At 42.2% G+C, this 17,287-nt stretch overlaps 1 protein-coding gene across 1 annotated transcript in view; it reads right to left on the reverse strand.

The window, feature by feature from the left end:
- Nucleotides 1-661: 661 nt before the first annotated feature.
- The window catches only part of HTR4 (5-hydroxytryptamine receptor 4), a 130,069-nt gene continuing 113,443 nt past the window's right edge, over nucleotides 662-17,287 (reverse strand). Inside the window, exon 7 of the mRNA XM_065873948.1 lies at nucleotides 662-2,413. Within this exon, the coding sequence (XP_065730020.1) occupies nucleotides 2,323-2,413 (91 nt within the window). The 3' untranslated portion in view covers nucleotides 662-2,322. The remainder of the gene's footprint in view (nucleotides 2,414-17,287) is intronic.

The following is a 17,287-nucleotide window of genomic DNA, read 5'->3' on the forward strand; positions in this document are numbered from 1 at the left end:
ATGATTTACAGAACATCTTCACAAAAATTATCTTATTTTTCTCCACAGCAACTTCGTGAAGTAGGCAGGAGAGATTGTTTCTGAGGCCAGAGAGGTCCAGTTATTAGTTCAGGGTCACACAGTAAGTCAGCAATTGATTTAGTGCCCGTGCGGCTTCTCTGCTACACCCATCCTTACTGTGTGCTCACAGAGGTTGTGAACAGCGTGTGCAGCCGCCAGACAGATAGTGTGAGTCTCACTGCCAGGTTCAGGGCCTTGGGGCTCAATGCCTTGCTGCTCCCTCCTTTGTATTAGAGAAGCATCATCCTCAAAAAGGTGGTTGCCTCCTATGCCCCAATCTCATTAACGGCAGAGGAACAGTGACTTAAAAAAGCACAGGGGATCGGTCCATCCAGAGTCAATGTGCAAGTAAGGACTTAAATAAACTTTCTTCATATATGACGAGAATAGGTCCCCAGATGAATCTGCTCCACTGACCAGAGAGAGCCCCAGCCTACACCAGGAGCATTTCAGCGTGGCGCAGTCTTTCTCAACAGCATTTGGGAGTTCCGAGTCACATTTCTCATTAGAGGCTTTTCCCCTTCCCTAAGGAATGACTTTCTCCACAACAAAATTGTAAGCCTTTGCAGGGCACATAATTTTTTTTTTTTTTTTTTTTTGTATTTGGATTGTTTGGGTCAATCTTCTCTTCCTCATTCCAAGTCTCTTTCCAGTCTGGTGCAATTCCAGAACTAAAATAAACATCAATGGCAATGACACCTGACTTCTTAAGCAGCAGGAACAAGGACAGTATGATGAAGTCATGAGATGCTATCAAATCACAGCCAAGACCAAAGTTGAAACCTCACATGGCTCTAGGATGTGGTGGCGTTTACCTCCCTGGGACCTTCACTCTGGGGCAGGTGGCAAGAGCCATGAACTTAGCTTTGAATGAAAGACATCCAGGTTTATCTGAAGGGCAAAGCTGGCAAGGTCAAGGGTCTAGAAGGCCCAAATGACGTGGCTAGTTCCTCTGAAACAAAGTCAAAAGGCAGGCAGGTCACACCTTTCTGAGGTAGCTGATGGCTATGGCAGCATCCTGTTGTCACAGAAACAGAACGGAATCTTAGAGATCCTCTGGTCCAAACTTCAGTTGACAGATGCAGAAAGTGAGGTCCAGGGATGGAAGGGCATAGGTCATGATCTCCCACGTTAGGAGTGGAGCCAGGGCTGGAATTCAGGTCCTCTGACTTGAAGTCAAGCACTGCTTTCCACCCCAAGCGCTGCTTGGTTCTGCCTCCTCCACCTGGGGAAACTGCAGTGAGTGACAAGTCTCGGCAGTGTGCGCCTCCAATTGTTCTCTCCTTTGGGAGCAGCAAGGCCAGATTCAAGGGTTATAAATTGGTACCATGGGCTTTGCTACAAGCTCGTGCGAAAGATTCCAAAGTCTTTCAATAAACACTATGATGCTGCCAGCCCTGCCCAAGGCGCTTTAGGAGAGGATTTGTTCCAGGAAAGCTAGCATTTCACAGCAGGAGGGCCTGAGGCCATGGCACTGGTAGGGAGCTGGCTTCAGCTTCCCTCCGAGGTTGCTGCAGAGACTGTTTTCCTCTGAAGGGTCTTTGCCCTGTTTCTTCCGTGGTGAATAAATGGAGCATGTCCTGAAGAGAAGGACTGATATGGACATAAGGTAAAGCAAGTGGAAGTCTGTGACTGGTATGGGGGGCTGGCCAGGAGGATGCACATTTGGACCCACATTCTGGGAGGAACGTGTATTAGTGTCTGGCACAGAGCAGGACACAGATGAGCTGGTGAGTAGTTTGAACATGGCTGTGACAGACACAAACAAGCAAGAGATGCACGCTTTTGGAACGCAACTCTGACCAAGGCAGGTGCAGGGAGGATGTGTTTTGACAGTGTTATGTGAGCAGGCACAGCAAAGAAGGAATATTTGCAGACATCTATGACTGAGATAGGACACAGTGAGTGATTGTGTTTGAAACATGAGTGAGACAAACCAGGCACAGTAAGGGGATATACTGGGGACAACAGAGACTATGAGGCCAGGGTGACTATGAAGCCAGGAAGAGGGAGTGCTAGGAAATAAAAAGATCCCTTCAAGGGGGATCTCTGGAGGAGAATCCCCAGTGAACAAGGGAGCCCTCCTGTCCCCTGACACCTGCTGGAATCCTGGAGGAAAAGCCCAATGGGCATGGGGTGCCTGCACCAATGGATGGAATGCTGGGTGAAGAGAATACCGGGTGCAGTCAGGCACGAGCAGCAGCTTAGGACCTGGCCCTCTCTTGGAGGGATGGCTGTCTTCAGGGTCACTGCCCCAGGGGCCTAAGTGTCACTGGGCTGAGCAGCCACCAAAGAAGAAGTTGTTGGGGGGTGGGACTGACTCTCCCATTGGCCACCACACTCCACTGCATCCCTAGAGAGGGGAGAAGATCACAGAACCTCAGAGTTGGAATGGACAGATAGGCTGGTGAAAGAGCCCACCCACTGCAGGAAAGCCCCTTGTGCCATGCAGATGGGTGGTTGTTTAGCCCCTGCTTAGGAATCTCCACTGACCAGCCAGGACATATTATTTTTGAGCAACTTTAGTTCCTGGCAAGAGCTTATTAATGTTCTGCCAAAATCAGCCTTCCTACAGCTTCTACCCTGTGGAACTACTATGCCCTCCAGGCCCACTCAAAATTCTTCCCTCCACTAATTATATCCTCCAAGTTTTCTCTTCTCCAGGCTACACATTTCCATTTTCTTTAATAGTTCATTATATATTATGGTTTCCAGATTATTGCCCATAATGGGCACTGTCCTCTAAACACAATCCTTATTGTAATTATCTCTCTTGAAATATAGTACCAGGAAAGAGCCCAAATTTACACAGTGAGCCTATTTATGTCACATACTTTTCATCATCAATTTAGTTTACTTCTATGAATGCAGTCAACATTAAGTTCGTTTCTGACAATGGTAATATGCTATTGGCTTATATGTTAAACTCATTGCCAACTTTTATCTTTTTGATACAAAGAGCTGTCAATTCTTGTGGTTCTTTATTACATTGGTACAGTTTATTTTATTTATTTATTCACTCATTCATTCATTTAGCCAAAATATAGGACATGTTTCTCAGTTTAATTTCACTTTATTGATTTGGTATCATTTTAATCAATTGAGATCATTCTAAATCATAACAATTTCAACATTCAAGATAGGATTATCTAGCACTGACTCAAGCTAGACTTTAAGGATTTTACCAACACATAGGAAGATCAGATAATCTATTGCTACCTAGATTTTTCAGTTTAGTATCATTTGCTTCTTAGATCTTCAATCTTCAGTCAAGAGAAAAAACTACTGATTGAAGAGGGCTAAACCAGAGAATTGTGGTACCTCACCACAGACTGCCTTCCCAGCAGACAGGTAACAATCCGTGTGCCTGAGAATGGACCCACCCATGGAAGATTTTGTGTAATGCTTTGCTGAAATGTCTCTGTCAAGCAGTAAATCTGTCCTAATAGATAATGAAATTAGTTGGCATGAATTATTTTTTAATGAAACAACACTGACTCTTGCATACAAATCATTTGTATAATAACTGTCTTTGAATTTTGATAAGGTCTATTTCAAGCTATGAGTCTATAGTTTCTGCAGTCGAGCTTTAATCTTTCTTTAAGAACTGGGACAATATTTACTGGTCTCCAGGCTGCCATCATATCCTGAGTCCACAAAAGAGCTCCAGTCAGAGGTCTTATCAACCAGTTCCTTTAATCCCGTGAGAAATAATACATCTTGGCTCAGAGACAGTTAAAAGTTTTCCATCAATCCCAGGCAACAACTTTTTCCCTGTGATGTTCTCTTCTTTCCAGTTGCAAGATTATTCTTACTAAAGCAGAATATGCAAGATTTCGTCCCTAAATAATGAGAGCTATTTCTGGGTTTTCTACTTGCTCTAAACATACCTTTTGATTCATCTTTGGTTATACATTCCTTCTGCCAGATTTTCCACATGACATTCTTCAAGTATAAGCTCTCTAGAAAACTCAAGATGTGGCCTAATGTCTTTACATATGCCCCACATTTTTATCCGTTTTATTCACTGAACATATCTAGTAAAAGAAAGAATGAATGAATAGAAAGGAAGAAAGGAAGGAGAGAAGGAGAGAAGGAAGGAAGGAAGGAAGGGAGGGAGGGACGGAGGGAGGGAGGGAGGGAGGGAGGGAGGGAGAGAGGAAGGGTTTCTCATTTCTCACTGGCCAAATTCCCTTTGTATCATACTTATTATTATCATTATTAGCAAGAATAAAAACCATCACCCATTAGGGCAGCACCTGTGTGCCAGGCACTGGGCTAAGTGTGTTATATCCATTAATTCATGTATTTTAAACCCATTTAACAGACAAGGAAACTGAGTTTCAGTTTAAATAATTTGCTCAAATTTACTCAGTTAATAAATGGGAGAATCAGACTTACATTCCAGTCAATTTTGATTCCAAAGTCTGGGCTCTGAATTGTCCTGATACACTGTCACTCATCATCTTGAGAACCACCACTAAGTCCAGTGTTCATGTTCTGCTGTCTCTAGCATCTTTTTGTCCCACTATGATGGACTCAGGGTAAAAGGAATATGTATGTGGGTGTATATTATATCTATTCTTCCCGTGGGAAGCCTACAGTATGATGTGTCTCCTCCTCTTGCTGAAACACAATGTAACTGGGACGTTAATATGGGACTCTTTCCTGCTAACCCCTCTCACTCACTAAAAGAACATCTTTGCCAAGAGGTGTATATATTTTCTGTGATTCAGAACCAGGGAGACTAGGTGGAAAAGGAAAAAGAACCTGCAGAGTCAGGAGGAAAGTAGAGCGAGCAGAGGAAGGGGCTAAGTGAATAAACATAATGAAGAATGAGGAGAGAGGATGGAAGACAAAGCAGGAAGACCTGGGCTAAAGTGAAGCATTGAGTTGGGTAAGTGGAAGGCTCCAGAGCAGTTGGGGATCAAGGAGGAGGCTCTTTGGGAAGTGTTTCCAAAATGTTATATTGGTTATCTCATATAATCCTTCCAAATATTCAAATAAAGACTGAGATTTCTGCAGAATTGCTATTGGGTGCCTGGTACCACTCCTTTTTATTCAGACAACATCAATATAGCCCTTGCCAAGGAGAGAAGTCATGAATAAAGGAAAATGGCCCAGCCTCTTAACTCCATGAAGGACTCACAACCAACTCCCTTTAAGTAGGGAAAAAGGAGACTTGAGAATAATGCTAGGGTGATCTTGTGTCCTGGTTGGCCTGTGTCAGCCTCAGTTTACACTCCTGTACTAGTCTAATTGCTCACAGTTAACAATTTAATATCATCTGCCTTTTAGGTCTTCATTCAGGATACAAAGTCATGGTGCAATATGCTGCACCCCAAGAGACCTCAACCCATACAATGAATCACAGTCAGGAGGCACGGCCGTAACACTCAGTGAGCCCCTTTCACTTTCAACCACAAGGCCACCCTACTAACTCAGCAATGTGAACAATAAACCAGAAGACAGGAACCTGGATTCCAATGCCTTTTTAGCCTCCATCCATGCATGCCTCTGAGGACTTAGTCCCTTTCCTGTGCCTCATTTTCCCCATTCTTTAAACAAGGAGGATTATCTGTAAGATCCCTTGCAGCTCTGACATTCTGATTCTATGAGGAGCAGAGATGGTGGGTGACAAACACAGACCTTCTTATTGGGTACCAGCTGTGTGTGGGACTGTTCTCCAAAGCTGTGGGTAATTGCTTCAAATTTGGCTTTAATATTCTTTTGTTAGTATCTGATACTTTATATTCTGTGTGGAGGGAAGAGGTTTTGCTGGAAACAGGGAGGATAATTTTTGGATTTGGATTAAAGAATCTGAAAGACCTCAATTTCTGAATCTGTGAAGTTACACTGCAAAGCTGTTAAATGTATCTCGTTAGGATAGGATAGGGAAGACCTGAGATGCCACAACTTAAAATGCAGCGAGACCACAACCGTCCTTCCTTAAACACATGCTTGATCAGAAACACTGGCAGAGCCGCTCAAAATTTCTGATGCAAAACATCATTAAAAAAGAATCTCTGATATTTTAACAGACTTAAGATGCAGCTTCCTGTTTTAATAGTTTTAGTAAAATCCTCTACAATTTATGAAGCATTTTTGTATCATTTTCCACATTTAATCTTCAACACAAACCTGTAAGGAAGGAAAGTAGGTACAATGTAGGGGCATAGATTGATTGCTAGGTAACAGTGGATCTAGTGCTATAAATCAGGTGTTCTGCCTCCCAAATCAGGAATTCTGTCCGTTGGGAAACATGGAAATCATTTGTACAGTGGGAAGAGTTTTGTGATGAAGTTTAATATCAACGGTTGATGAAACAGAGTTACAATTTCCTTTGTTCCAGAAGAAGAGGGAGGAGGAGGAGGAGAAGGAAAAAGAGGAAAAGATGAGAGAGATCACTAGCTAAGTCATCTTTCACAAAATTGTTCAGAGACTGTGTGCATGAGAATTATCTTGGGTACTTATGGCAAATACAGATTCCCAGGGTCCACATCAGACCTCTGACAAGAGAGTGGGAGTGGGGAGTGGGGAGTGGGGAGAGGGCAGGGGTGGGATGGGGAGGGCAGAAATCTGCATTTTTAAAAAGTGCTCTCACATAATTCTTAGGCACATGGGAGTATAAGATTCCCTGAGGAGGTGAATGTCCAGTTATTCTACTCACACCTGAGGCACAGTTTAGCACTGGAGACAGGGGGCAGTAAGAGAAAGGACAAGTGAGTGGGAAGGGCCAGAGCTAGCAGTATGAGACATTCAGCGATTCTGCACAAGGGATCAGAAAGGAAGCACTGACAAGCATGCAAAGAGTCCATTTTAGCAAAGTGGACAAGGGGTATTTGTTGGCTTTTATGACACTGATGATGAAAAGAGAACAGACTTGGTGATGAATCATGAAAATGAGGTGGCAAAAAATGTAAAGAGATGCACAAAGCAATATTTTTTTAAGGTGTTTTTCATGTGATGAAAAAAATAGAATGCTTGGTTACAATTAGCTGATAAAAACTAACTGAACTGTTTAGAAACAGTAAGCACATAAACTTGTACTAATTTATCAGTAAATTCAATGGCTCAAAAGGTGATGGCCTAGGCCAATTTCTTCATTTGTCTTTAGATCACTATCAACCAGAACAGAATATTGACTCTGGAAGATCTAGGATTTCCCAAACATGGGATGTTTTCCACAGGTGATATGCCAAACAAAAAGGCACAACGTTAAACAATCTGAATCACAGTAAGGAGATCCAATACTTCTTTCACTCATTCTGCTCATTTCAAAGAGACGTACTCAGTTTGGCCCCACTCTGACTTTAACAATTCTCTACTACCTAATAAAATGGAGAGCAGGCCTTTAACAATTCTCTACTACCTAATAAAATGGAGAGCAGGCCTTTGACTCAGAGACTTTGGCAAACAATATTATTAAATTTTAATAGTAAAAAAGTTATGCAAATAATAATAATTTGTTTTGTTTTCATTGTATTTAATTTTTTTTTTGCGGTACGCGGGCCTCTCACTGTTGTGGCCTCTCCCGTCGCGGAGCACGGGCTCCGGACGCGCAGGCTCAGCGGCCATGGCTCACGGGCCCAGCCGCTCCGCGGCATGCGGGATCCTCCCGGACCGGGGCACGAACCCGCGTCCTCTACATCGGCAGGCGGACTCTCAACCACTGCGCCACCAGGGAAGCCCCATTGTATTTAATTTTAAAATCATCTTCTCTATATGATTTTTCACTTAAGGTCATAATAGAGAGTTTCATTTACAAACAGATTTATTTAAATTAAAAATGTATTTAAAGATAAATAGTAAATAAATAATAGCATGGGCGGAATGTTGATATGGGTAAAAATTGTGAAAATAGCAGGCAGATGAGAAAACTTAATTGCAGGGAGGACAGTGTCTTGACAAGGACATAAAGGACATAAAGCAATGCATCCTCAGGTGGGAACTCTGGGATCTTTCTATTATTTTGTACTGCTTGCAGAAAGAACCCCAGATAGCTAACTTTGCACAGTTTGGAATGCCTAACCTTGTAGCTCTGGACAAAACATATTCTCAGGGGCTCTTTAATTGCACCACCAGCCTCAGATATGTCCATGTTTCAACACGCTCAAGTGCAAGATCAAGTCAGTACGCATGACTTATTCTAATCCGAATGCACCTCTATTTCTCAATGTGCACATATAATTAAGGTCAAACCAATTTCCTTGTGTGGCTTTTTTCCACTGTCTACCACAGTTCCTAAAGGACAAATAAAAGACTGGAACTTTGAGTCTGGGGGATCAGACTGTCTGCCTGCTTCTTCTGCTGAACTATTTTGATATGACAGAACCTAAAAATATGTAGGAGAAAAGTATGGATCCGTGATAATATCAGCCAATATTAATTGAGCGTTTATTATGTGTCAGTGATTGTGCTAAACTAATCATGGATTATCTCATATAATTTTCACAACAATCCTATCACATAGGTTTTATTATTTACAGCCTCAAGTTGTGTGGAATGAGGCGTAGTAACTTGCCCAAGTCAAATCATCTAGGGAGAGGTGGAGCCACCAGCTGAACCAGGCAAATCCAACACAGAGTCTTATCGTACCAGCTTCACTAAATGTGCACCTTCACTGGACAGGCACCCTCGACTCTTACACACTGCAGGTAGGAAAGGTCCTGCTCTCGAGAAGCTGTCCAGGTGAGCAGAGGGTGTTTTAAGTGCATAAAATTACTTAAGATCCCACAGGATGAGCTGAGCCTCCAAGAAAAAGAGAAGCAGGTGTGAGAGCCCAGAGGAGGAAGTGGTTAGCTCCAATATTCAGGGGGTAGGGATCAGGAAAGTTGAGAGAGCTCATATTGGAACTGTGCCTCAAGGAATGAGTAGGCTTGTGCCAGGCAGCAAAGTGAGAAAGAGCATTTGAGACAGCAGAAGTAATCCAGAGGCTGGAGAAGTCACTATTTATCTAGGGAAAACTGATCAATCTTGCATGCTTATTGCATAGGGAGTTAGGTCGGGGGAGAGTTGAGGGAAATGAGTTGGAAAACCAGACTGGGTCAGGCAAGAAGGGCTTTATATGCCCTTCACTATCTGCCCACTGCAAGTCACACTATATTGCTCAAGGCTATTCTATTACAGCTCAATCCAGCTGGCACTGACAGTTTAAAATCCCACATGTTTGAATGGCCTTAACATTCTCTTAAACGATACACATGAAATAGCTTCTCTCTCTATGGTTATATTATACACATGGTCCCAAAAGAAAACCAGAGGCAAAAAAAATTATAATTTGCAACCCAGCCTATGTCTTGCCTTGGATAATAAGTTACCCCTCATTGGGAGGAGAGACAGACAACTACCTACTAGATAAGTTGTAGAAGAGCTCACTGCATTGGTTGGGATACTTGACCAGACCACTTCTGAAGCCCTTTCCATGTCTAAGAATCAAAAGTTCTGCATTATTTCAAGAGTTTTTAATTAACTAGCAAGGAGCACAGCTTAGTGGTTAACAGCAAGGGCTCTGAAATTAGGTGAACATGTGTTAGAATCCTGGCCCACCACTCACCAGCTATAGGACAGTAGCCAAGTTATTTAATCTGAGTCTCAATTTCCCCATCAGTAAAATGGAGATTTTAATACCTGCTCCATGGATTATATTAAGGATTCCATGAGATGACACATGTAATGCACTTAGCACAATGGCTGGCATATAAAACCAGTGTTCAGTAAATGGTAGATGCTAAGATGACGATAATAAAGATGGTGACGTCTGGACCAAGAAACCAAGTTATTCTTAGGCAACTAGTTATTATACATGACAATCATACACACACACACACACACACACACACACACACACACACACACTCCTTTTGCCAAAGTCAGAAACTCTAAGCAGGCAATGAAAATTCACAAATAGAAGAAAAATTCCATTATACAAGCCAGCAAAGGAAATAAAAGTTTGAAAAGAATAAAAGGAACATGAGTAGGCACCAAATATATTTGTTTGTCAGGTTTATCAAAATATAGATTCACCCATTTCTTAGAGAACAAAAAGCTCTCCAAGGACAATTCTAACTGTGAAATGTTTCCAAGAACCTTGTAAAAAATGAGAATGAGAAAATAATTCAGAAATCACTTGGTAAAAAGCAGGTTCTTGGCTCTTTGGTTGAATATAACCCAGAGCACACTCAGATATTTGTTTATATAACCAGAAGCCATCCACCAGGTTTCCTTGCTCAAGGGTTGGAGATGATTTCACAGCATTTCTTGGAGCACAGAAGCTAGAACTTTCTGCCTCACTGCCTTCCCCACAGTTCCCCTATCCTTGCCGTTGAAGTAATTTTCCTTCTTCTTCTGAACTTATTGCTCAGGAACTATCCTGTACCTTATGAGGAGGATATTATGATGATTTTGACCCCAAACCATTTCCCCTCAGACCCAGTTCTGACAACGCACCAGTGTTCCAGAAAAAGAAGCCTTGTCTTCCCAACCTAGTGTTCCTGCTTTTTTGCCTACTAAGATGATGATTATGATAAGGAGAACACAATATATCAATAAGTTACTTATCCCAGGCTCTATATGTACAGTATCTCACACCAGCCTCGTAACAGTGTTATGAGGCAAGAACCACCTTTACTTCCACTTTTGCACAGGAAGAAACTGAGGCAGCAAGAGGTCAAGTAACCTGCCCAGGATCATGCAGGTTCAAAGCGGCAGGACCTGAATTCAGACTGAGGTCCATCAAATGCCAAGTCCTATGCTTCTAGCCGTAACACTAAACTGCTTCATCAGTACTCTGATTTCCTCTAGGTTGGGACCCTGCCTTAACTACCTTCAGACCAGAGAAGTCCAGGTCTTAACTGTCCCCATGTGAAAAAGGAAGAACATGAAAACCAGGTTGAGGGGATGTTTCTTTAATCTCAGTCCTTCTCCTTACAAATCTTTAAACAGCAATTCCTTTCATATTAAAGCCTCAAAGAACAGAAATTTATCTGGATAGGTGGATATGACAACATCTTTCTCAAACAGGATCTCAGGAATAAAATCAACTGCTTAACCACTAAGCAGGCATCTACAGAACCCAGGAATGGATTCCTTCCTTAGATGTGTCTAAATTTCCTACTAGCCAGATTGCTAGAAGAATCATACAGGAAAAGAAAATGGTCCCTGCAATTGACAATATCACCTCTGGCACATCTCTTCCCACTGGTAACCTTTCCAGAAGGTCTCCAGCTTCAACCAAACAAAGTGCTACACTGGCTAAAGTAGGTTTTGCTCTCTCTTGTGTTTAACTGCACTGTGGGAGGACTTGCGTGGTTCTGTAACTCACACAATCACAAAGAAAGGGTCTGAGAATATCTCCTTTGACCTCCCACCCCTTCCTTGGCCATGTTGACAAATGATCAGTCAATGCTTCCAGTGACTGATGGTCCATCAACACTTCTAAGTGACTGGTGATCATCCAGTTTTCTCCTACTTTATTAGAAACATCTTAGTAAGAGGATCCGTTCCATTTTGTGCTGAAACATGCATTCTTAAAACTTCAATCCTTTGTACCTACCTCTTTCCCTTGAGACCACGCAGAACAAATCGGATCCCTCTTTCCCCAAACAGCCTTCAGAGATATTAAAAACAACGCTCATGACCTGAATCTTCTTTGAGCCCTAAACTCATCATGCCCCATTCCTTACATTGCTCAAACAATTTCATGAATTCTGCAAAGAAAATCATGATGCTTTTCCTCTCCTGGAGACACTCTGGTTTGTCGACACCCAGAGTAAGAAGCAGCTTTACCACTTCTATGGGCCAGAGTCAGGTATCATTACAGTGTGGACTAAGCACACATTTACACAGGGATATGGTTTCCTAGTAGGTCTCTTAAGTGTGCTTTGGAGGCAATTCCTTCCTGAACAGCTGCTCCGACTAAATTGGGAGGACTGTGTCTCTGGCAAGTGCATGCTGTAAGGGAACAAGCTCACAGAGCCTGCCTCGGAGAAAGGGCTTATCTGCAAGGTTACTACTGGCACTCTAACCACAGACATTCAGGGCCCTTCCTCTGAGAAATAATTGCCTTTTACAGGGTTTTTTCCCCCTTGTCTTGTCTTGGGAGTGGATGTGGATTAAGAGGAGCCAAGGGATGCAGGGGCTGCACTGTAGTAGGCAGATAAAAGCACACACAACTCCTGGCATTGATCAAAGACCTCTCCTCCTGCTGTCCCCTGGCAGACGTAAGGAGGTTCTTTGTTACAAATCCCAGAGGATTGGTTTAAAGCAAGGTTTTTCAACCACAGATTTATTTTGAAATTTGGGACCAGACAATTCTCTGGGGAGGGGTGTCCCATGCATTCTTGAATGTTTAGTAGCATCTCTGGTCTCCGTCCACTGGATGCCAGCAGCATCCACCAGTTGTGAAAACCAAAAATGCCTTCAGGCATTGTTAAATGTCCCCTGGTAAACAAAACTGTCCCCAGTTGAGAACTACCAGTTTAAATCCAGACTATCTCAATAGTTTAAGACATGAAGCCAGACCTAAACTTGAAGCATTATCTATGTGGACTTTCTCATTTTATTGGTGCTGAGAGAAATGACAGCAATCAGTAAGGAATTACAAGACAGGCTTCCTGCTCTTTCCAGTGTCCATTGAGAACACTGATGGTTCTCAATCCTGCTGTACGTTAGAGCTCCTAAAACATACGCATTTCTGGTCCCCAACCAGACCAATTAAAATAGAATTTCTACATGTGGAACCCAGGAGCTCCCAGGTGACTCTAGTGTGCAGCCAGGGTCAAGGGTCAGAGACCCACATCACACTGCCTCTATTCTTGACCTCTGATAAACCACCTTGAGTACCACTGCAGCTGGGTGTGGTTTGGGGTTTGCCCTGAAGTATGACATGCACAGTGGGCACCAATCTCAGAGGGCTGGTACATGGAACCCTAACAACCTAGCAACAAGAGCAGCTGCAGAGCCAAAGGGGGAAAACAAATACACACAGACTGTAACCAACCTGTTCAACAAGTTAGCATGTTTTTTGTTGGATCAAGGAAATGCCTACAGGTAATTTAAAAGCCAGAAGGCATATTCAAAATAAGAGTCCCAACTGTTCAGCACAGGGCATGATGTACCCAGGAAACAGGTCTTGTCTCATGTTTAAACACTTATTTATAAACAGTGTAATTAATTTCATTCCATTCATTTCTGGCTTTTCTTCTAACAGAGGGAGCTCTGCGTTCCTTGTTTAAGGAGCAGTGTTTAGAACACAGAGATTTCTATTGACTCATTTCTTAAGAGATGCTTATCAGGAGGCTGAGAAAATAACCGGAGAAGTTGTTTGTTTTAACCAAGATATGAACAATGTTATATCTACAATTATAATAACAACAGTTACAGCAGCTTCCGTGCATGGAGCACTTTCTGTGTAACAGAAGCTGGGCTCAGCTCTGCACATACGTTATCATATTTAACCTTAACAAAAGCCCTAGGAGATGGGTTCTAATATTATTCCCATTTTACAGGTGAGGAAACAGAGGCCTAGAGATGTCTGGTCACATGCTGAAGATTATATAAATAGTAAGTGACAGATCTCAGACAGGACTGACATCCAGATGTGAGAGACTCCAGCCCCTATAGCCATTATGCTACACTGGGTCCAATGCCCCTTTGTTTACTTACCAAAGTTCACCTTCCTCTGAGTCAGGGACAGTGGAAAGGATGATGTTTTAGGCCTCAGCACTTTAGTCCAGCAGTGGGCATCCTGGAGGGCAGCTTAAGCCACTTGATTACCGAACTTTTGCAAGTACACTCTGCAAACAGCACTAACTTTTCTAACCCTGAGTATTTGATGAGGCAAGTGGAGCTCTTCTGATGTTATTCTCACTGTTTTCTCGGTGTGATCTCAACAAGAACAATGTTTTGTGAGAGCTGCTTCAGGTTGGGATTGGGGAAGGACTGAGGACAGGGCCAGCTTCATGGCTGTGTGACCAAAGCAGTCACACAGGAACCCAGAGCTTGGTGTAATGTTCTGCTTGTCCTCATCTTGGAATTCTCAATAACTTTATCTTTGAACTTGTGATCTCTGAGGGACAATGAAGCACGCATGTGAGCAGAGATGACACGTGCAGTATGTGTGTACACCATAGTTCCTTGCTGCCTCTCACGTTAGTGATGCCCTGTGAGCACAGAATTCTGGTAGGCCAACCATACATAAAGAGTTACTAAGACTCAAAGCAAACACAACGTGAACACATAATGTATATAAAGCATCTTCCTTTCTCCCATCGTCTTTCTGTCAGCAGCTTCCGTAACATGCTTACCTTGTATTTGCTGAGTCTTGCTGAATTCCCACAGATCATGGGTCCACTACAATTCTGCACTCATGTTTCCTATCAACACATCTATGACTGAGTAAGCAGATGGCTGGTGGCCCTGAGAGCCCATGTTTTCCATTTGAACCAGAACTTGCCAGATGCAGAAAGGAGGCAGTGACTTTCTAAGAAAAAGGAACCGTCAAGGAACCCTACCATGTCTTTTCCACATGCATTGCCTTCCTCTATTAGCCAAGCACTTAATGTTGAAAATACTGACATAGAAAGAAAGGATATGATAAGAGCAAATCATGGTTCTTTTCTCTTCAGTCCTTCTTTACTCCTCAGTAAGCTGAAGGGAGAATGTTAGTAGAATGTGTGTGTATCAAGAAGTGAAATAAAAACAGTTGCGTTAGTTTTGTGCACTGTCTGGTAAAAATAAAATACATAAGCATGTCTGAACTACAGAATACAATTTGTGTAATCTGTATAATTTTGGTGACTCCACACACAGGTTAAATGCTCTTATTTTTGCATTTAAAACTGTCAGTGCACAATATAAAGACAGATGGTAAATTTTCTGCTAATACTTTAAAATTGCATTTTGTTTTTCTACTAGAGAAAAGGTAAATAGCAAATAAAACACATATGACAAGTTGAGAGAAAGACTGAGGAGGAAAGAAAAAGGATTTCCATTTTAATACTTTTAACAGAAATGTGTTCCTGCCCTTTGAACCAGGGGCCCCACATTTTCATTTTGCATTGGGGCTGCGAATTATGCAGCCATCCCTGGGGGAGACTGGGGGAGAGAAGGCAAGGTCATGCTCACCCAGCCTTGGTTTACCCAGATTAAGTCTGCTTTGGCTCAAAACAACGAGGCAAAGGTTGAGTCCAATTGTAGCCTCCAAAGTTCAAGGCAAAGGCCAAAAACCTCTAAGCAGAAACCTCTAAGGATCCAAAGTAAATCAAACCTAAATTATTTCCTCATCCAATCTACTACGTGAAAACCTTTATTTAAATGGGGAATTCTGATTGGGTGAATTAGAAAGTTGGCAAGTGTCTACATAGTGGAAAAACAAAACAAACAAAAAACTATTCCAGTTAAGGAATTAACAAAAAAAAATTTTTAAGTGGTGAAAATTTATTTGAGTATACACTGTCCATGTGAACAACAGGGTCTAGATAGGGTCTGATAAGGGCATCCATTCATTCATTCAGCAAATGTATTAACTGAGCAATGTGCTACACCCTGGGGGAACTTTTGGGAATAAAATGGATGTTATCTGCCCTCAGGGACTGACAGTCTGACTGGGAGATAGATAATAAAGAAGTAAACAAGACATGAATACAATTATAAATTCTGATAACAAGAGGCAATAATGACCTGAAAGAATTTTTTTTCCTTCTCCTGTTTTTTGGGGGAACTTCATTCTCTTTGCCTCTTTCTTACTTTCACTTTTTCCCTATCTTCATATTTTTCTTTATTGATTCCACATATAAATCTGAATATACTAATCTTATGCATGGAAATGTCAAAGACTTAATATAGCCCATCCACTAGAATCAGTTTATTTATTATTAAGCTCTGGTGGATAACAGGAGTTAATAAGTATGAGGGAAAATATACACTGTTTCCTTCGAGAGAGAAGGTTCAAATTGCTTTAGAGCTGTTTTGTCCATTGGAACTTTTTACGATAAATGAAATAGTCTACATTTGTACTGTCTAATCCAGTAGCCACTTACAATATGTAACCACTGAGCTCTTCGAATGTGGCTAGTGGTTACCCTATTGGACAGGGCAGGTCTAGAGACCTCCAGGTCAATGGAAAACCTTTTCATCGGGGGATTGAGGGTGGGGAACGGAGGATGACAGCCAAGAGCCAAGTTAGATATGTAAGAATTTCTTTGGGAAGTGCTTGAAGAAATGTTCCGCCTTCGTAGGAATCAGGTGAGTGACCTAAGTTTGAGCAAGATCTAAACTTGGAGAACCAGGGAAGATGCTGAAGCCTGGCATGAGCAGAGAAACCCATCCACAAAGCTAAACTTTGCATGTAAACTCTGCTTGTGTTACCTAACTTATAAATAGTCTGCTCTTACAGCATACTTATCTCTCCCATGAGGACAGAGCTTTGCAGTTAGGAAAGCAATTGCACATCTATTATCTTGTTTGATTTTCACAGTGAGGTAGTGAGATAGGCAGGATAGGAATTATTTACCCAAGAAGCCAAAGCTGGAATCCTCAGTGGATTTCACGTACAGAAAAATCTCTGTCTAAAGTTACTGTCAGCACCCTGAGTCCCTACTCTGCCATGGACCCTCAGAGCTATTCAGCATAGAGACAGCTAAATGGAAGAGAAGCTAGGCCAGGGGAGAAGGAACAGAAGCATTCCTTCATTCCCTTGTCAAGTCTCATGATGTTCCAGGTACTTTACTAGGCTCAGAGGATACAGCAGTGAACAAGACTGGCAAAATCCTTGGCATTTATCCAATGAACAAAGAATTCCAGAATCAAATCCCTATTTAACCTCAAATCAAATCAATATGGCTTATTCCTAACACCTGTCACCCACGTGACTCTGTGTAGTCACAGTCTATATGTTCACACTATGCCTCCCAAGAAGGGAGTATCACTTGGCTTGAAGAATGACTGAGCTGAGGCCAGGCTTCCAAAGGAATATTCTCCCATATTTTACTGGTTAACATCAGATAAAATTATCATGTTTCTTCCTTCTGTCATTTGGATTTTGTACACACAATGTTGAACAGCAGAGATGACAAGGCATCCTTGTCTTATTCCTGACTTGAGTAGGAAAGCAGCCAATGTTTTCTCATTAGGATATTTCTTCCTTTCTCTGCTGTTATGTTTGATGTGAGTTTCCTAGAGTGGCAAAAGTAACTTCTATGAGACTAGGAGAGATGTTGGCAGATGG

Source organism: Phocoena phocoena, chromosome 3, assembly GCF_963924675.1.
Source record: "Phocoena phocoena chromosome 3, mPhoPho1.1, whole genome shotgun sequence".
NCBI classification, from domain to species: Eukaryota; Metazoa; Chordata; class Mammalia; order Artiodactyla; family Phocoenidae; genus Phocoena; species Phocoena phocoena.